The following is a 21,043-nucleotide window of genomic DNA, read 5'->3' as shown; positions in this document are numbered from 1 at the left end:
TCTCGCCTCAGCCTCCCGAGTAGCTGGGACTACAGGCGCCCGCCATCTCGCCCGGCTAATTTTTTGTATTTTTTTTTAGTAGAGACGGGGTTTCACCGTGTTAGCCAGGATGGTCTCGATCTCCTGACCTCGTGATCCGCCCGTCTCGGCCTCCCAAAGTGCTGGGATTACAGGCTTGAGCCACCGCGCCCGGCCGGAACATGCATTTTAATAATAATCCTATAAGGATTAAATGACATAAAGCATTAAAGCACTTAGGTAAACTAGCTAATGAATGGTAGATATTTCTGTTAGTAATATTCCTAACACTTTAAGAGGTAGGAATTATTACTGCCATTTTACAGATAAGAAAACTCAGGCTAAGGTGAAAAAAGTAATTTGCCAAAGATTACTTAATTTAAAAGCGATACAATGAGTAATTGAACATCTATGTAAGATTTGAAAGCCCATATTCTTAACTATTCTTAAGAGACTTGACACAGATAAGCACTATTAAATAAATAAGACCAAAGGGGATAACTATAGAGAACAAAGGACCACCATTACCTAAAAACTGTAGCACACTGCTGAAACCACTGTAAATCCAATCAAATATGAAGGACATATCCAAATCTGATAGGGTCTGAAAAAAAAGTTTTTAATTTAGTAGTCAACATTAAACACCAATATACATTAAATGCCAATACTGTTAAACACCAACTCTGAGTAGATAATCCTACAGCAACCTTACTACAAAGAGTTACACACTCTTATCCAAGCTGGTTTAATATGATCTATACTGTGCATAAAAAACAAAATGCGGGCCGAGTGTGGTGGCTCATGCTTGAAATTCCAGCACTTTGGGAGGCCTAGGCAGGAGGATTGCTTGAGATTGGGAGTTCAAGACCAGACTGGGCAGCATGGCAAAACCCTGTTTCTACAAAAAAATAAAAAATTAGCTAGGCGTGGTGGTATGCACTTGTAGTCCTAGCTATTTAGGAGGCTGAGGTGGGAGGATCACTTGAGCCCAGGAGGTTGAGGGTGCAGTAAGCCCTGATCAAATCACTGCACCCTAGCCTGGGTGCCAGAGTGAGACCCTGTCTTCAAAACAAAACAAAACAAACACACAATATGACATTAAAGTATCAAGTAGAAACCATTCTTTGTCCATTAAAGTAGCAAAATGAAAAAGAATTATAACAGCCAGGATGAGAAAGGATGTGGTAAAAGAGGCACATTTGGTGGCAGCATAAATTGGTACAAAATCAATTAGGCAATAGTATATCTGTTAATATTATTTGACCCAAGAATTCTACCTTTAGAAATTATCTTAAATATAGGCCAGGTGCAGTGGCTCATGCCTATAATCCCAGCACTTTGGGAGACTGAAGTGGGTGGATCACTTAAGGTCAGGAGTTTGAGACTATCCTGGCCAACATGGTGAAACCCCGTTTCTACTAAAAATACAAAAATTAGCTGGGTGTGGTGGTGCGCTACTGTAGTCCCAGCTACTCCAGAGGTTGAGGCACGAGAATTGCTTCAGCCTGGGAGGCGGAGGTTGCAGTGACCCGAGATTGTGCCACTGCATTCCAGCCTGGGTAACAGAGCGAGACTCATCTCAAAAAACAAAAACAAAAAAGGAAATTATCCTAAATATAGAAGCTGGGCGCGGTGGCTCACACCTGTAATCCCAGCACTTTTGGAGGCCGAGGCAGGCAGATCACTTGAGGTCAGGAGTTCAAGACCAGCCAGGCTGACAATATGGTGAAATCTGGTCTCTACTAAAAACATAAAAATTTGCTGGGCGTGGTGGTGCGTGCCTGTAATCCCAGCTACTCAGTAGGCTGAGGCAGAATTGCTTGAACCCAGGAGGCGGAGGCTGCAGTGAGCCGAGATCACGCCACTGCACTCCAGCCTGGGCGACAGAGCGAGATTTCATCTCAACAACACCACCACAAATTAGCTGTTCATGGTGGCTAGCGCCTGTAATCTCAGCTACTTGGGAGGCTGAGGCACAAGAATCACTTGTACCGGGGAGGATAAGGGTGAGCCGAGATTTCACCACTGTACTTCAGCCTGGGTGACACAGTGAAAGTGTCTCAAAAAAAAAAAAAAAAAAGGAAATTATCCTAAATATAGAAAAGTTTCAAGATATGTATCACAAATGTTACTTAAGAAAATTTTTAGGCTGGGTATGGTGGCTAGCATTTGTAATCCCAGCACTTTGGGAGGTACAGGCAGGAGGATGGCTTGAGCCCAGGAGTTCAAGACCATCCTAGGCCACATAGTGAGACCCTGTCTCTACAAAAAATGAAAAAAAAATTAGCTGGGCATGGTGGCTCATGCTTGTAGTCCCAGCTACTTGGGATGCTGAGTTAGGAGGATCCCTTGAGCCCGAGAAGTCAAGACTGCAGTGAGTCAGGATTGTACCACTGTACGTCAGCCTGGGCAACAGAGAAAGATCCTGTCTCAAAAAATAAAAAAAACACTTTATAGTATATATGGCCTATGAGGTATTTATCGAACCTCGTTGTGGGTGGTTGGGGACAGTAAGGAAGAAAAATAGGGAGAAGAGAAAGAGGAGAAGAAGAAAGGTAATATTAATAAAGTAAGTTTCCAAGTCTAATTATACCTGTGTGGAATAAAAAGACTTTTTCTCTTTATGTTCGTCTTATTAGCAATTGGTTCCAGGTGGTAAATTTCTGGGTGTTATCTTTCTGTATTTTTCAAATGTAATCACATTATCAAGTTTTTTTTAAAGAGACAGGGGTCTCACTATGTTGCCCAGGTTGGTCTCAAAGTCCTGGGCTTAAGCCATCCTCCCACCTGTGCCTCCCAAAGTGCTGGGGATTACAGGCGTGAGCCACCATGCCTGGCCATTACTGAATGGTATAAAAAATCTTTTAAGGGCCGGGCGCGGTGGCTCAAGCCTGTAATCCCAACACTTTGGGAGGCTGAGACGGGCGGATCACGAGGTCAGGAGATCAAGACCATCCTGGCTAACACGGTGAAACCCCCTCTCTATTAACAATACAAAAAACTAGCCGGGCGAGGTGGCGGGCGCCTGTAGTCCCAGCTAGTCAGGAGGCTGAGGCAGGAGAATGGCGGGAACCCGGGAGGCAGAGCTTGCAGTGAGCTGAGATCCGGCCACTGCACTCCAGCCTGGGCGACAGAGCGAGACTCCATCTCAAAAAAAAAAAGAAAAAAAAAAAATCTTTTAAATCATAGTAGAAAATTCAGTATTTACTTGACATATCCCTTGATAAACCAATAGGGTAATACGGAAAATAAGAGGGAAGAAAGTCTCTTAAGAAAGATCACATCCCAGCCTGGCCAACGTGGCAAAAACCCATCTCTACTAAAAGTAAAAAATTAGCCAGGCGTGGTAGCACACGTGTGTAATTCCAGCTACTAGGGAGGCTGAGGCAGGAGAATTGTTTGAACCCAGGGGGCAGAGGTTGCAGTGAGCCGAGATCGTGCCACTGCACTCCGCCTGGGTGACAGAGCGAAACTCCGTATCAAAAAAAAAAAAAAAACAAAACAAATCACATATATAAAAATATACTTTTGACCAAGCGTGGTGGCTCACACCAGTAATCCCAGGACTTCGAGTGGCCAAGGCAGGCAGATCACTTGAGGCCAAGAGTTCAAGACCAGCCATGGCCAACATGGCAAAACCCCAACTCTACTAAAAATACAAAAACTAGCTGGGTGTGGTGGTGCATGCCTATAATCCTAGCTTGTCTGGTGGCTGATGCACAAGAATTGCTTAAGCCCAGGAGGCAGAGGCTGCAGTGAGCCGAAATCTAGCCACTATACTTCAGAGTGAGACGCCGTCTCAAAAAAAAAAAAAATACACACACATTCTCTCTCTCTCTCTCTCTCTTTCAGGGTTGGGTGTAGGAGCTTATGCCAGTAATCCGAGTTACTCAGGAGGCCAAGGTGGGAGGATCACTTGAGGCCAGGAGTTCAAGACTAGCCTGGGTAATAAAGCAAGACCCCTGTCTCTACAAAAAATAAAAAAATTGCTAGGCATACTGGCATGCACCTGTCCCAGCTACTCAGGAGGCAAGAGGATCGCCTGGGAGGCGGAGGTTGTAGTAAGCCGAGATTGTACCACTGCACTCCAGTCTGGGTGACAGAGTGAGACCCAGTCTCAAAAATAAAAAATAAAAACAAAATAAAATCACTCCAGCTCATGACTCTGACAAGTAATTCCTTCGCCTCCCTCATATCCCATATCCACTCATCCCTAGTCCTATCAATTTTTTTCAGTGAAGACTCATGCTTTCTTTGGTTCTCACAGGAACCACCTGGTCAAGAAACTTATGTCACACTCCTAAACAACCATCTTAACCTCAAAATTTGTCTCTATCCTTCTTGTTTTGTTTTTTTTGAGACAGAGTCTCCCTCTGTTGCCAGGCTTGAGTGCAGTGGTATAATCTCGGCTCACTGCAACATCCGCCTCCCGTCTTCAAGTGATTCTCCTGCCTCAGCCTCCCGAGTAGCTGAGATTACAGGTGCCTGCCACTATACCCGGCTAATTTTTGTATTTTTAGTAGAAACAGAGTATCACCATCTTGGCCAGGCTGGTCTTGAACTCCTGACCTCGTGATCCACCTGCCTTGGCCTCCCAAAGTACTGGGATTACAGGTGTGAGCCACCGCACCTGGCAACACATATTACTTTCTTACTTGCAGCTTTCCCTAGGTCAAAGTAAACTGCTTACCATTCACTGTGGATAACTCATACTTTGCCATCTTAACACCCTTTGCCCTTATGCCTGTAATCTCAGCACTTTGGTGCTTAAAGCAGAGCAGAGCCTATCTCCAGGATTCATAAACTGTGTGACCTTGGACAAGTTATAAATTTCTTCTGAAAAATCTCTCAGGGTGTATAAAGATCAAATGAGGTAAAATGCATAAAATAAGCCTGGTTGTTGTTATTAAGAAGTGAGGCAGCCAGTTACAGTGGCTCAGGCCTGTAATCCCAGAGCTTTCAGAGGCTGAGGCAGGCAGATCACGAGGTCAAGAGCTCGAGACCATCCTGGCCAACATGGTGAAACCCCATCTCTACTAAAAATACAAAAATTAGCTGGGCATGGTGGCGCGTGCCTGTAGTCCCAGCTACTTGGAAGGCTGAGACAGGAGAATCACTTGAATCCAGGAGGCGGAGGTTGCAGTGAGCCGAGATCGCACCACTGCACTCCAGCCTGGGCAACAGAGCGAGACTCCATCTCAAAAAAAAAAAGAAGTGAGGTCAGGTGCAGTGGTGGCTCATGCCTGTAATCCCAGCACTTTGGGAGGCTGAGGTGGGTGGATCATCTGAGATCAGGAGTTTGAGACCAGCCTGGCCAACATGGTAAAATCCTGACTCTACTAAAAATACACAAATTAGGCCAGGCACAGTTGTTCACTCCTGTAATCCCAGCATTTTGGGAAGCTGAGGCAGGTGGATCATCTGAGGTCAGGAGTTCAAGACCAGCCTGGCCAACATGGTGAAACCCCGACTGTACTAAAAATACAAAAATTAGCCGGGTATGGTCATGGGCCCCTGTAATCCCAGCTACTCAGGAGGCTGAGGCAGGAGAATTACTTGAACCCAAGAGGCATAGGTTGCAGTGAGTGGAGATTGCGCCACTGCACTCCAGCCTGGGTGACAGAGTGAGATCTCAAAAAAAAAAAAAAAAAATTAGCCAGGCGTGGTGGTGCACACCTGTAGTCCCAGCTACTCAGGAGGCTCAGGTGGGACGATTGCTTGAGCCTCGGAGGTAGAGACTGTAGTGAGCCAAGACTGCACCACTGCACTCCAGCCAGGGTGACAGTAAATGAGTTAAGAGGTTAATAGGTGAGGCAGTGAGGAGAGATTCCTGTTTCAAAAAATTTCAAATGGTAAAAAACTAAAATCATTTTTTTAAAATGTGGGAAATGGGATAAGGGAAGGAGATTTTCTCTCTCTTTTTTTTGAGACAGAGTCTTGCTCTGGCGCCCAGGCTGGAGTACAATGGCTCGATCTCGGCTCACTGCAACCTTCTCCTCCCAGGTTCAAGCAATCCTTCTGCCTCAGCCTCTCGAGTAGCTGGGATTATAGGCAGGCACCGCTACGCCTGACTAATTTTTATATTTTTTGTAGAGACTGGGTTTCACCATATTGGCCAGACTGGTCTCGAACCCCTGACCTCAAGTGATCCACCTGCCTCGGCCTCCAAAAGTGCTGGGATTACAGGCATGAGCCACTGCGCCAGGCCTGGAAGTGAAATTTTCTTCTCAAAGAGAGTGAGGCTTGAGTATGATGATAAACTGAAGAGAAGGAGCTAGTGGAATAGAAGAAGTTATAGGGAAGGAAGGAATTAACCAAAAGGGACAAAGTCCCAAGAGGAGCTTGGACTGACAGCATATCTCTCTGTCTAAGATTAGAAGGAAAGATGGCCAGAATATCTGTGGAGGTGGTGAGAATCTGACTCCAAAAGTGAAGGGGTATAGAGAATTTTTGAGGAGCAGAGCAAGCATTACAATAGTTACTGTGGGGAATGAATCAAGTTAAGAGTGGCAAAAAAAGCCAAGGACTCAGTTGGAATTGAAACTCAAGCATTCACAGCAGTGCCAATCTGTGCTGATTTACAACCTTCCACCCTCCACTAGCAGTGCTCAACATGGAGTGACTAGAGATTAGAATATCCAGGATAGAAATGAAAAAGGACAAGGGGAACAGGATTTTGAGAGTACTAGCGAGAGGGGCTTTAGGGATCTGATCAGAAGTTCAAGTTGAGTGGACAAAGGTAAAGAAAGGTAGTATACAGACATGGGGCGGTGATCAAAGGCAGGCTTCTCACAGAACAGAATTGAGAAAATAGGGTAGAAAAACTCCCTAAGCCAAAAACAGAAAAGGGTGAGAGAGGTGAAAGGTGGGCCAGAATTGTGCCAGCAAAGTGTAAGAGAACAGGGGGTTCAAGAATTCAAGAGAAGTTCAGGGTTGGGTGGTGGCAAACTCCAAGGCCTCGTTCTGGCATGGACAGATAAAAAAAAAAGAAGGTGAAAGATACTGGAAGCCAGGCTAGAGGGTACACTGTCCACATTGACAGGCAGTGTAATCACCTGGAAGACTGGAGGGCACTGATACAGACTGTGAATCAAGTGGCAAAGTCCTCATTGAAGATGATTGTTGGTAGGTGAGAGCTAAGGAATGGTGAAAAGCCTTGAAAGAAAAAGGATTTTTTTGCATAAGAATGGTACCAATTTGCTGTTGTAAAATTTGTCCCAAGAGAGACAATCTAATAAGACACAGACAAACTCTGCTTTAGAAGATAATAATATATACATTTCTTTAAAATTGTGGTTTCGGCCAGGCACAGTGGCTCACACCTGTAATCCCAGCACTTTGGGAGGCCGAGGTGGGTGGATCACCTGAGGTCAGGAGTTCCAGACCAGCCTGGCCAATGTGGCAAAAACCCCATCTCTACTAAAAATACAAAAATTAGCTGGGTGTTGTGGCACACGCCTGTAATCCCAGCTAACCAGGAGGCTGAGGCAGGGGAATCACTTGAATCTAGGAGGTGGAGGTTGCAGTGAGCTGAGATCGAGCCACTGCACCCCAGCCTGGACGACAGAGCAAGACTCTGCCTCAAAAAAAAAAAAAAATTGTGCTTTCTAGGAACCTTAAAACAAACTAGGAGTAACTAGAAACAGAATTAACTATTTTTTGTTGTTGTTGTTGTTTTAAGTAGAAGTAAAAATGCCCAACTAAGAATAAAAGTTACTTAGCTGCAAACAGATACCTGAGCCCAGAAAACAGGTTACACAACACCATGAACACACTATTAAGACATGTGAAGAGCAAAGGTCAAGAACAAGGAAACATACACACGTCAGCAGATTTATTTATTGCACCAATACCAAACAGGAAAAGTCTCTATGCAGAACAGAAAAGTGATCTACTCAAGTAACATGAAAATCAGTGCAAAGGATGTCATGGAACAGAATCTCAGATTACAAGTAACTTCTTAAAGACTTGTTCCATTAAACTTATATGGATGGCTCATTTAAATGAAATATCCTGGATACATAAATCCATAGAGTAAGTATATTAGTGGTTTTCAGACTGAAGGAAGGAAAAATGGGGAATGATTGCTAATGGGTACTGGGTTTCTTTTTGGATGATCATATGTTCTGGAATTAGATAGTGGCTATGTTTACACAACATTGCGACTATACTAAAAACACTTAATTGTACAATTTTAAAAGGTCGATTTTACGGTTTATCAACTATATCTCAAAAAGCTATTATAGAAAAATTTTTAAAGCAAATTTTAAAAAGCTTATATGGCATTTATTATTTAAAACTGATTTACATGAGTAATTACACAAAACCATTTACTTTTTTTTTGTTTGAGACGGAGTTTCGCTCTGTCACCCAGGATGGAGTGCACTGGCGTGATCTCTGCTCACTGCAAGCTCCACCTCCTGGGTTCACACCATTCTCCTGCCTCAGCATCCTGAGTAGCTGGGACTATAGGCACCCGCCACCACACCCAGCTAATTTTTTGTATTTTTAGTAGAGACAGGGTTTCACCATGTTAGCCAGGATGGTCTTGATCTCCTGACCTAGTGATCCGCCCTCCTCGGCCTCCCAAAGTGCTGGGATTACAGGTGTGAGCCACTGCCCCCAGCCACTTTTTATTTTTTTGACAGAGTCTCCCTCTCACCCAGGCTAGAGTTCAGGAGCATAGTCTCTGCTCACTGCAACCTCAATCTCAGGGACTCAAGCAATCCTCGCACCTCAGCCTCCTGAGTACCTGGGACTACAGGCATAGGCCACACTATGCCTGGCTCATTTACTTTTTAAAACCATATATTAATGGCCAGGCACAGTGGCTCACGCCTATAATCCCAGCACTTTGGGAGGCCAAGGCGGGCAGATCACCTGAGTTCAGGAGTTTGAGACCAGCCTGATCAACATGGAGAAACCCCGTCTCTACTAAAAAAACAGAAATTAGCATGCTGTGGTGGCGTACGCCTGTAATCCCAGCTACTCAGGAGGCTGAGGCAGGAGAATCGCTTGAACCTGGGAGGCAGAGGTTGCAGTGAGCCAAGATCACACCACTGCACTCCAGCTGGGGTGACAGATCAAGACTCTGTCTCAAAAAATAAATAAATAAATAAATATTTAGTTCGTGACCAGCTTTGGCAACACGGAAAAACCACATTTCTATAAAAAAATATAAAAATTAACCAGACGTAATAGCATGTACTTGGTGACAGTGAGACCCTATCTCAAAAAAAATAAAAAATAAAAAATACACATTAGTTCTAAGGGTCCTGTAAAAAAATATATATATGCATAAGATGACAAAATACAAATACCCAAAAAGTACTGCTGGGAGAAAATAAGGGACAAAACAGTCTAAAGAGGCAAATATGACATTGGAGTATGACTGTAGAATCAATGCACTAATAACTTTGGGATGCAAAGCATGGTAATGCTGTGGTGAAATGGATGTAGTAACTGTCCTAGAATATAAATATCCAGGTTGAGCACAGTGGCTCATGTCTGTAATCCCAGCACTTTGGGAGGCCAAGGCAGGAGGATCACCTGAGACCAGGAGTTAAAGACCAGCCTGAGCAACATAACAAGAGCCCATCTCTAAATAAAAAAAACCTTTTTTTTTTGAGACAAAGTCTCACTCTGTCACCCAAGGCTGGAGTGCAGTGGCGCAATCTCGGCTCACTGCAACCTCCACCTTCTGGGTTCAAGCAATTCTCTGCCTCAGCCTCCCAAGTAGCAGGGATTACAGGCGCCCACCACCATGCCTGGCTAATTTTTTTGTATTTTTAGTAGGAACGAGGTTTCACCATCTTGGCCAGGCTGGTCTTGAACTCCTGACCTCGAGATCTACCCGCCTCAGCATCCCAAAGTGCTGGGATTACAGATGTGAGCCACCACGCCTGGTACAAAAAAATTTTAAAATTACCTGGGTATGGTAGCAAGAAACTGCAGTCCCAGCTACTCAGGAGGCTGAGGCTGGAAGATTGCTTGAGCCCCAAAATTCAAGCAGTGAGCTATGATCACACCACTGCATTCCAAACTGGGCAACAAAGTGAGACCCTGTCTTTTTTTTAAAAAAAAAAAAAAAAAAAAAAGGATGAACTGGGCATGATGGCTCACTCCTGTAATCCCAGCACTTTGGGAGGCTGAGGTGGGGGGGGTCACTTGAACACAGAAGTTTGAGACCAGCCCGGGCAACATGGGAAGACCCTGTCTCTACAAAAAAAAAAACATTCCAAAAATAGGCCAGGCGTGGTGGCTCACGCCTGTAATCCCAGCACTTTGGGAGGCCGAGGCGGGCAGATCACAAGGTCAGGAGTTTAAGACCAGCCTGACCAACATGGTGAAACACCATCTCTACTAAAAATACAAAAATTAACTGGGTGTGGTGGCGTGCACCTGTAATCCCAGTTACTCAGGAGGCTGAGGCAGAACCGCTTGAACCCAGGAGGCAGAGGTTGCAGTGAGCCAAGATAGTGCCACTGCACTCCAGCCTGCACAACAAGAGTGCAACTCCATCTCAAAAAAAAAAAAGTGTAGAAATATACCTATAGGAGGACACGATGGCTCACGCCTGTAATCCAAGCACTTTGGGAGGCCAAGCCGGACGGATCACTTTAGGTCAGGAGTTCAAGACCAGCCTGGCCAACATGGTGAAACCCCATCTCTACTAAAAATACAAAAATTAGCAGGGTGTGGTGGGGCATGCCTGTAATCCTAGCTACTTGAGAGGCTGAGGCAGGAGAATCACTTGAAGCCTGGAGGTGGAGGTTGCAGTGAGCCTGGAGCCACTGCACTCCAGCCTGGGCGATAGAGCGAGACTCCGTCTCAAAAAAAAAAAAGAGAAAAGAAATACTAATACAGCATTCTAACTTGTAAGCTTCAAATGATGTGGCAATGATTTTCATTTCTTTTGCTATTTCTTTCTTTTTCTTTTCTTTTTTTTTTTTTTTAGTACCAGTGTCTTTTTCTGTCAGCCAGGCTGGAGTGCAGTGGCATGATCACAGGTCACAGGTCTTGACCTGGCTTCAAGCAATCCTCCCATCACAGCAGCGAGTAGCTGGGACTACTGGCTTACTAGCTAAGGCTCTGCACCCAGCAATTTTTTTTTTTTTTTTTTTTGAGATGAAGTCTCGCTCTATCGCCCAGGCTGGAGTGCAGTGGCCGGATCTCAGCTCACTGTAAGCTGCGCCTTCCAGGTTCACGCCATTCTCCTGCCTCAGCCTCCTGAGGAGCTAGGACTACAAGCGCCCGCCACCTCGCCCAGCTAGCTTTTTGTATTTTCTTTTTTTAGTAGAGATGTGGTTTCACCGTGTTAGCCAGGATGGTCTTGATCTCCTGACCTCGTGATCCACCCGTCTCGGCCTCCCAAAGTGCTGGAATTACAGGCTTGAGCCACCGCACCTGGCTTTTTTTTTTTTTTTTTATGTAGAGACTGGGTCTTGCTATGTTGCCCAGGCTGATTTTCATTTCTGTTAGACTCATCTTTTTTCTTAATTCTTGCTTGAATTTCTATTCCAGTATAATAATGCAAGTCAAAGGAAGGTTAAAATGTACCTTATTTAAACTGCTAATCTTTATAATTACTGACAATACATCTCTGATATTTCTAAAATGAAGACACCATCCTTTTCTACAAACTCAGAAAATGCCAATGAACTATCTTAACATTTTTTAAGTTCAAAACATTTTGGTGACAGACACAAGTCTGCGGAAAGGTACAATAGTAGATATTCATGTTGCTTTGCTATACTGGCACTACCATTTATTTGTCATCTGTAAAATGAAAGCTAGTGCCTTACTCATAGTAGTCAATAAATGTTCCTTTTCTTTCCTTCTTTCACCGTTTCAATGCGACTTACTCTTCACTGATATTTTAACACGGAATATAGGACGTCTTCAAAGACACTTGGTAATATAGAGGCTGATGTAAGAACACACAAATAAATAATACTAGGTTTAATTTTTCAAGTTAAAAGGACTTCTTCACCTCATTTTGTCAAATGTACCAAACACCTTAAATTGCTGACGAATTTGGTTCTTTCAGCTAACAATGTCAAAGTTTTAGCTGTCTTAAAACAAATTTTTATCTTCTTGGAAAAGTTTCAACACCTTAAAAATCAGTACAGTGGCCCAGTGAGGCGGATCACGCCTTTAATCCCAGGACTTTGGGACGCGGAGGCGAACAGATCACCTGAGGTCAGGAGTTGAAGACCAGACTGGCCAACATGGTGAAATCCCATCTCTACTAAAAATAGAAAAATTAGGCCGGATGCGGTGGCTCACCCTTATAATACCAGCACTTTGGGAGGCCGAGGCGGGCGGATCCCGAGGTCAGGAGATCGAGACCATCCTGACTAACATGGTGAAACCCCATCTCTACTAAAAAATACAAAAAAATTAGCCGGGCATGAGGGCGGGCGCCTGTAGTCCCAGCTACTCGAGAGGCTGAGGCAGGAGAATGGTGTGAACCCAGGAGGCGGAGCTTGCAGTGAGCCGAGATCGTGCTCTGCACTCCAGCTTGGGTGACAGAGCGAAGAATCCGTCTCAAAAAAAATATAAAAATTAGCCTGACGTGGTGGCACGCGCCTGTAATCCCAGCTACTCAGGAGGCTGAGACAGGAGAATCGCTTGAACCCAGGAGGCAGAGATTTCAGTAAGCAAAGATAGTGCCACTGCACTCCAGCCTGGGCGACAAGAGGGAAACTCTGTCTCAAAACAACAACAACAAAAATTTAAAAAATAAAAATAAAAATCAGTACAGTTCTCTCAAAAGTGTATCTTTTTTCCACTCAACTGGGACTTTGGGCTACGGAAAACGTTAACCAGTACTAGTAAGGAAGCTCAATTTGCATCTACACTAATTGGGAGCGCTGAAAACACAAGGCCGCACGTCACAGCCTCTTCAGCTGTCAGTGAGATCCGTCACCTTCACCTTACCAGCTAAGGAAACTGAGGCCCAGGGGAAAGAAGGGGCTTGCCTGCAGCCATCTCATTCTTTCCTGAAAAGACCAGCGTCTGACAGCAGCAGTGTTCTGCCCCGAGGGCTATCAGACGGCCCCGCGGAGTATGGAAGAGACTTGTCCTCCCTCGTGCCGCCTAACCCCGGGGTGAAAAACAGGCGCCCCTTCACGCAGTGCCACAGGCAGGGACCCAGAGTAGGTCTTGGCCCTAAAAGTGCGCCTTCTAGGGGATCCATAGCTGCTGCCCGTCGGCCCTCCCAGAAGGAGGGGCTGTCACTCACCTGCGACTGGAGAGAACGCAATCCCCTGCTTTGCGTTGGCCGTACACCAGGAGACCTAACTGCAAAGCGCGATGGCTGCCGTGGCCCCAGTTCGCATCAGCCCCTTCCGGGCCGGCGGGTGCCTCACTAGCGACAGTCCGCAGGACCGCGTCGCCGAGCGCCCTAGGTTCCGCCTCCTGGCAGTATTGCCGCCAATTCCCCAGTTGGGCGAGTCTGCTCGCATCCCCTAACGCCGCCCGGGTCTCCTAGTCAACTGGTCTCCCCACACCCGCCCGCCCGAAGGGATTTTAGGGGCCTGCGTGCCTAGAAGGGAACACCCCGTGCCTCCCTAGGGGAAATTACTTTTGGCTTTTTTTTTTTTTTTTTTTGAGACGTTGTCTCGCTCTGTCTCCCAGGCTGGGGTGCAATGGCGCGATCTCGGCTCATTGCAGCCTCCACCCCTTGGATTCAAGCGATTCTCCTACCTCAGCCTCCAGGGTAGCGGGGACTACAGGCACCCACCACCACTGTCTGGCAAAGTTTTTTTTTTTTTGAAACGGAGTCTCAATTTTGTCGCCCAGGCTGGAGTGCAATGGCGCGATCTCAGCCCACTGCAACTTCTGCCTCCCGGATTCAAGCAACTCTCCTACCTCAGCCTCCTGAGTAGCTGGGAGCACAGGCGCGCACCACCATGCCCGGCTAATTTTTGTATTTTTAGTAGAGACGGGGTTTCACCATGTTGGGCAGGCTGGTCTCCAACGCCTGACCTCAGGTGATCTGCCCGCCTCGGCCTCCCAAAGTGCTAGGATTACAGGCGTGAGCCATTGCGCCTGGCTACTTTCTGTATTTTTAGTAGAGACCGGATTTCAACATGTTGGCCAGGCTGGTCTCAAACTCCTTAGCATAAGTGATCCACCTGCCTCAGCCTCCCAAAGTGCTGGCATCACCACCGCCCCCTGCCTAAAATACATTTTCAAAGTACACGTGTTTATTTAATTCATTTTTTTCTTTTTGTTATTTGTGCTTATTGAATTCATCAGTGATTTACACACTGTAGCTATGTACCAGATAAATGGTGGTTATTCAGCTTTTATTCAGCTGGTTATTCAGTTGTTTTATAGACGGTCTTGGCTGGGCGCGGTGGCTCACACCTGTAATCTCAGCACTCTGGGAGGTCGAGGTAGGCGAATCACCTGAGGTTAGGAGTTCAAGACCAGCCTGGCCAACATGGTGAAACCCCATCTCTACAAAAAATACAAAAATTAGCCGGGCATGATGGCAGGTGCCTGTAATGCCAGCTACTCAGGAGGCTGAGGCAGGAGAATAGCTTGAACCTAGGAGGTGGAGGTTGCAGTGAGCCGAGATCGCACCATTGAACTCCAGCCTGGGTGACAAAGCGAGACTCTGTCTCCATCTCAAAAAATAAATAAATAAAATTTAAAATAAATTAAATAGGTCGGGCGCGGTGGCTCAAGCCTGTAATCCAGCACTTTGGGAGGCCGAGACGGGCGGATCACGAGGTCAGGAGATCGAGACCATCCTGGCTACGCGGTGAAACCCCGTCTCTACTAAAAAATACAAAAAACTAGCCGGGCGAGGTGGCGGGCGCCTATAGTCCCAGCTACTCGGGAGGCTGAGGCAGGAGAATGGCGTGAACCCGGGAGGCGGAGCTTGCAGTGAGCTGAGATCTAGCCACTGCACTCCAGCCTGGGCGACAGAGCAAGACTCCGTCTCAAAAAATAAAATAAAATAAAATAAAATAAAATAAAATAAAATAAAATAAAATAAACAACATATATATATAGACGGTCTTGCTCTTTCTCCCATGCTGGAGTCCGATGGTGCTATCATGGCTCACTGCAGCCTCAATCTCTTCAGCTCAAGGAATCCTCCCCACATAGCTGGGACCACAGGCGTGTGCCACCAGGCCCAGCTAATATTTTAAATGTTTTGTAGAGATAGGGGTCTCATTATGTTGCCCAGGCTGATCTTGAACTCCTGGGCTCGAGGGATCCTCTAGCCTCTGCCTCCCAAAGTGCTGAGATTACAGGAGCGTAGTCAGATAGTCAGCATTTTTTTTTTTTTTTTTGGAGGCGGAGTCTCACTCTGTTGCCCAGGCTGGAGTGCAGTGGTGTGAGCTTGAGCTAGGCTCACCGCACCTCCGCCTCTCGGTTTCAGGCAATTCTCCTGCCTTAACCTCCCGAGTAACTAGGACTACAGTCGCACTCCACCATGCCTGGCTAATTTTTTGTATTTTAGTAGAGACAGGGTTTCATGGTTTTGCCCAGGCTGGTCACACCCGACTAGTTTTTTGCATTTTATTAGAGATGGGGTTTCACCGTGTTGCCCAGCCTGGTCTCCAATGCCTGAGCTCAGGCAGTCCGCCTGCCTCGGCCTCCCAAAGTGCTAGGATTACAGGCGTGAGCCACCACGCCTGGCCATAGTCAGCCTTTTTGTATGTTTATTTTACTATGGAACAGTTCATGAATTTGCCTGTCATCCTCGTGCAGGGGACATGCTACTCTTCTCTGTATCGTTTCAATTTTAGTATATGTGCTGCCAAAGAGAGCATACAGGTATTCAGCTTTAAATAAGACTGTTTTGACACCAATGTTCTTTTCTAATGGATTGGTGTTGCCTTCTTTAAATGCATCAAGAGCTGTTTAGGGATTCTCAGCAAAGCCTACCATTGGCTCTGCTGGATCTCCTCTTTCTGCTCCAGCCTCAGGAAGTGCTTCACTCCATGCGCTCTCCCTTGACACTAGGGTTTCCCTCCGCCAGAAAAGCTTCTACCCACCTCTGCATTTCACCCAGCTAACTCCTACACACTCTTCAGGTCTTCCTCTCATCAAGGCCTTCCCCCCAGATTTGGTTAAGTCCTCTGTCACAGATATTGAGATGGAGCAGGGACCCCTCTTAGGGGCCTGCCTGGCCCTCCCAACCGAGTATGGAAATAAGGGAAAATCTCGAGTTCCTTTAAGGGAAATTCCCCATACCTAGCTAGCCCTGAGCAACTTGATAAGCAAGAAAGTAATAGTAGCTCAAAACAACAGCCTAAGAAGTTTGAGTCATAAGATGTTTAGTTCTTTATAAAAACTAAAGATAACATCTTAACATATGTCCCTGAGTTGTTTTTCAGAAACCCAGACCCACATCAAATGGATCCACGGGAGCCGGGTGTGGTGGCTCATGCCTGTAATCCCAACACTTTCGGAGGCTGAGGCAGGAGGACTGCCTAAGCCCAGGAGTTTAAGACCAGCCTAGGCAATATAGTGAGACCTCATCTCCATAAAAAATAAAATAATTAGCTGGGCATGCTTGTGTGCCTGCAGTCCCAGCTACTTGGGCGGCTGAGGTGGCAGGATTGCTTGATTTGAGCCTGGGAGATCCAGGCTGTAGTGTTCCCACCACTGCACTCCAGCCTGAGCAACAGAGTGAGACCTTGTCTCCTCTACCAAAAAAAAAAAAAAGATAGTCTATCTTTTTAGGCCAAACCAATGTATAACCTCATGTACTGATATACAATTTTGCCTGTAACTTCTGCTTTTCTGAAATTTACCCCTCCCTTTAAAAACTCTTGCTTGGGCCGGGCACAGTGGCTCACACCTGTAATCCCAGCACTTTGGAAGACCAAGGTGGGCAGATCACCTGAGGTTAGGAGTTCAAGACCAGCCTGGCCAACATGGTGAAACTCCATCTGTCTTTAAAATACAAAAATTAGCTGAGTGCAGTGGTGCATGCCTGTAATCCCAGCAACTTGGGAGGCTGAGGCAGAGAATCACTTGAACCTGGGAGGTGGAGGTTGCAGTGAGCCCAGATTGCGCCATTGCACTCCAGTCGGGGCTAGAGAGTAAGACTCTGACAAAAAAAAAAAAAAAACCACTCTGGCTTGTAAGCCATTGGGGAAATCAGGTCTTAAGTGTGAGCTGCCAGATTCTCCTTGTTTGGCACCCTGCAAATAAACACCCTCATGTAAAGCCTCAATATAGATGTCAGGCCTTACTGCATTGGGAAGCAGACTCCAGTTTGGTTGGGTAACAAGCTTCCTCAGCAACTTTATAATTTACTTTTTTTTTTTTTGAGACCGAGTTTCGCTCTTGTTGCCCAGGCTGGAGTGCAATGGTGCGATCTTGGATCACTACAACCTCTGCCTCCTGGGTTCAAGAGATTCTCCTGCCTCAGCCTCCTGAATAGCTGGGATTACAGTTGTGCCTCATCATGCCTGGTTAATTTTGTAGTTTTAGTAGAGATGGGGTTTTACAGTGTTGGCCAGGCTGGTCTCAAACTCCTGACCTCAGGTGATCCATCTGCCTTGGCCTCCCAAAGTGCTGGGATTACAGGCATAAGCCATGGCGCCCGGTTTACAATTTAATCACTGAAGTTATACAATTGTATACCAGCAGACATTTCATAAGCTTCCTGATGTTATGGCCCCTATATACTTTTTTCCCTCTGGAAACTATTTTCAGGGCCTGGTACAAAATAGGTACTTAATAAATACGATTTGTAACATGAAGGACTCCTAGGAACGTTTTTGTCCTCTAGGGGCTGAAGAGTTTCCTTTTTTTTTTTTTTTTTTTTTAGACAGTCTCGATCTGTCGCCCAGGCTAGAGTGCAGTGGTGCGATCTTGACTCACTGCAACCTCCACCTCCTGGGTTCACTCCATTCTCCTGCCTCAGCCTCCTGAGTAGCTGGGACTACAGGCACCCGCCACTACGTCCAGCTAATTTTTTGTATTTTTAGTATAGACAGGGTTTCACCATGTTAGCCAGGATGGTCTTGATCTCCTGACCTCGTGATCCACCCACCTCAGCCTCCCAAAGTGCTGGGATTACAGGCGTGAGCCACCGCACCTGGCCTTTTTACTTTTATTTTTCAAAGACACAGTCTCACTCTGTTGCCCAGGCTGGAGTGCAGTGGCACGATCTCACCTCACTGCAACCTCCGCCTGCCTGGTTCAAGCGATTCTCATGCTTCAGCCTCCTAAGTCGCTGGGACTACAAGTGCCTGCCACCACGCCTGGCTAATTTTTTTGTATTTTTAGTTGAGACAGGGTTTCACCTTGTTGGCCAGGCTGGTCTCAGACGCCTGACCTCTAGTGATCCACCCATCTTGGCTTCCCAAAGTGCTGGGATTAGAGGCGTGAGATACTGCACTGGGCCAGAAGGGTTTCTTTAGAGTTCATTAATCTGCAGTGGGAGAGCCTGTTGTTCCAGTCTGGGTTTCCCTCTACACTCTCTCCACTCACCTAGTCTTGAATTCAGTTTGGTTTAATAAACAGTAATGTGGCCTGAGGCAATTCATAAGGCTCCTCGGCTCCTTAAGATTACAGCTATTGTCCTAGATAGGCTTTCTTTCCTGATATCCTTGGCATTTTGGTGAGCCTTTAAAAAATTTGAGGCAGAGCTAGCTCCCTGACTCACATTTGCAATCCCAGCATTTTGGAAGGCTTATGTGGGAGGACTGCTTGAGACTAGGAGTTGGAGACCAGCCTGGACAACAAAGGGAGACCCTATCTCTGAAAAAAACTTTTTTTAATTAGTTAGGTGTGGTAGTGTGCATGTGAAGTCCCAGCTACTTGGGAAGCTGAGGCAGGAGGATTGCATGAGCCCAGGAGTTCAAAGATACAGTAAGATATGATTGTGTCACTGCACTCCAGCCTGGGTGACAGAGTGAGACCCTTCCTGTATCTTTAAAAAAAAAAAATTTATAACATTCTATACACTTTTATAAAACACTTAAAATGAAAAACTTAATCTAGCTACAGACTATAGGTTAAAGACTTGTTCCGACATTAGCCACTCAAAAGTTTCAGTTCCTGCATCTGTAAAATGGGGACTAATATCCAGAAGGAATTATATCATGAGAAAATAACATACAAAAAGGAATAGTTATAGGAAAAGCACCAGGCTATTATAGTTTAACTGAATCGCTTTGGCCTAGACCACTGGGGGGCCTTAACTCCCAAACTGTAGAACCTTTTGGGAATTTTGAGAACAGAAACATGGTCAGAATTGTGTTTTTAAATGTTTCCTCTGGCAGCAGTGTGCAGATTTTATTGGAACAAGTCAAGTCTGAAAGCTGAGATAAGTAATGAGGCTGCTGCAGTTACGCACGTGAGAGGTAACAGGGCCTGGGTTGAGTCAGTGGGAACAGAGAAATAGGGAATCCTATGAGAAACTGTAAAGGTTGGAATCTCTAAGATTTCATGGCTGGGCGCGGTGGCTCATGCCTGTAATCCTAGCACTTTGGGAGGCCCAGGTAGGCGGATCACGAGGTCAGGAGTTTGAGACCAGCCTGGCCAATATGGTAAAACAGCGTCTCTACTAAAAATACAAAAATTAGCCGGGCATGGTGGCACGCACCTGTAATCTCAGCTACTTGGGAGGCTGAGGCAGAAGAATCACTTGAACCTGGGAGGCAGAGGTTGAAGTGAGCCAAGATTGCACCACTGCACTCCAGCCTGGGTGTCAGAGCCAGACTCTATCTCAAGAAAAAAAAAATGATTTCACAATTGACCTGGCACAGTGGCTCACACCTGTAATCCCAGCACTTTGGGAGGCTGAGGTGGGCGGAGTTTAAGACCAGCCTGGCAGAATATGGAGAAACCCCATCTCTACAACAACACAAAAATCAGCTGGACATAGTGGTGCACGCCTGTAGTGACAGTTACTCGGGAAGCTGAGGCAGAAGAACCTGGGAGGCAGAGGTTACAGTGAGCCAAGATCATGCCACTGCACTCCAGCCAGGGTGACAGAGCAAGACTCTATCTCAAAACAAACAAACAAAAAGCAACAATTCATGATTGATTCCATGTGGCTAGCAAAAGCAAAAGAGGTAACAAAGTCCAAAGTTTTACTTGAATTAGTAAGTCTACTTCTCTCTCTAGTGCAAACACCTTACTGCAGGCCACCATCAGCTCTGGCCCAAGTTACAACAACTTCATTATTTCCCCTCCAACAACTTATCCTCACAGTGGCTGGATAGATTTTTTTTTTTTTTTTGAGATGGGGTCTTGCTCTATTGCCCAGGCGGGAGTATAGTGGTATGATCATGGTTCACTGCAGCCTCAACTTCCCAAGTGATCCTCCCACTTTAGCCTCCGAAGCAGCTGGGATCACAGGTATGCACCTCCATGCCCAGCTAATTTGTTAAAATTTTTATAGAGATGGAGTCTCCCTATGTTGCCCAGGCTGGTCTCGGGGTCCTGGGCTCAAGTCATCCTCCTGCCTTGGCCTCCCAAAGTGCTGGGATTACAGGCATGAGCCAACTTGCATGGCCTGAGTTTTTGTTAATGGATTCATCTTAAAGCATATTTGGACCACGTTATTCTTCTATTTATAAATCTTCAATTGCTGCTCCAAACCTCTAAACTCCTGAAAATGGCTTATAAGTTTCTCATGGCTCTGTCCCCCTCTACTATTCCAATCTCATCTCACGCCATTCTGCCTTGCCAACCACAGCAAGCTGATTCCTGGTGCTGGGCCTTTCTAGATGCTCTTCCTGCCTGGAGCCCTTTCCCCAACCCAGCTCCTCTTTTCGCATAATTTTCTCATCCTTTGGATCACAGCTCAAATGTCATCTCCTGTCCTAACCATCCTATCCAAACCAGGTCCTTCTTTGCTATTTTCTGCCTCAGCACTGATTCCTCAATAGCACTTACCAATTTAAAAGTTTAAAATATATATTTATCCACATTTTTGTTTCTTTCAACTATAAACTCCACAGATCCACAGAAGGAAGACATCTTCTCTGTCCTGTTCCTTTATACTTGGTGCCTGGTACATGAAAGGTATTTA

General features: G+C 45.9%; 1 protein-coding gene and 1 non-coding gene across 3 annotated transcripts in view; both read right to left on the bottom strand.

The window, feature by feature from the left end:
* The window catches only part of SAR1B (secretion associated Ras related GTPase 1B), a 32,276-nt gene extending 18,756 nt beyond the window's left edge, over window positions 1-13,520 (bottom strand). The window contains exons 1-2 of one of the 2 annotated variants that reach the window (XM_033181184.1): window positions 13,265-13,520; window positions 547-622 (exon numbers count right to left, since the gene is read on the bottom strand). In XM_033181184.1, coding sequence (XP_033037075.1) covers window positions 547-604 — 58 coding nt within the window. In that variant the 5' untranslated portion in view covers window positions 605-622; window positions 13,265-13,520. The remainder of the gene's footprint in view (window positions 1-546; window positions 623-13,264) is intronic. The other variant, XM_033181185.1, reaches the window with a different exon arrangement.
* A 2,188-nt stretch (window positions 13,521-15,708) lies between these two features.
* On the bottom strand, window positions 15,709-15,815 carry LOC117066170. Its single transcript, XR_004430170.1, has one exon. It is a non-coding gene; the product is annotated as a U6 spliceosomal RNA (small nuclear RNA).
* Window positions 15,816-21,043: the final 5,228 nt, after the last annotated feature.

This window comes from Trachypithecus francoisi, unplaced genomic scaffold (assembly GCF_009764315.1).
Source record: "Trachypithecus francoisi isolate TF-2019V2 unplaced genomic scaffold, Tfra_2.0 Lachesis_group2, whole genome shotgun sequence".
NCBI lineage: Eukaryota > Metazoa > Chordata > Mammalia > Primates > Cercopithecidae > Trachypithecus > Trachypithecus francoisi.
The sequence above is the reverse complement of the archived record's forward strand: the minus strand, read 5'-3'. Positions and strand labels throughout refer to the sequence as shown.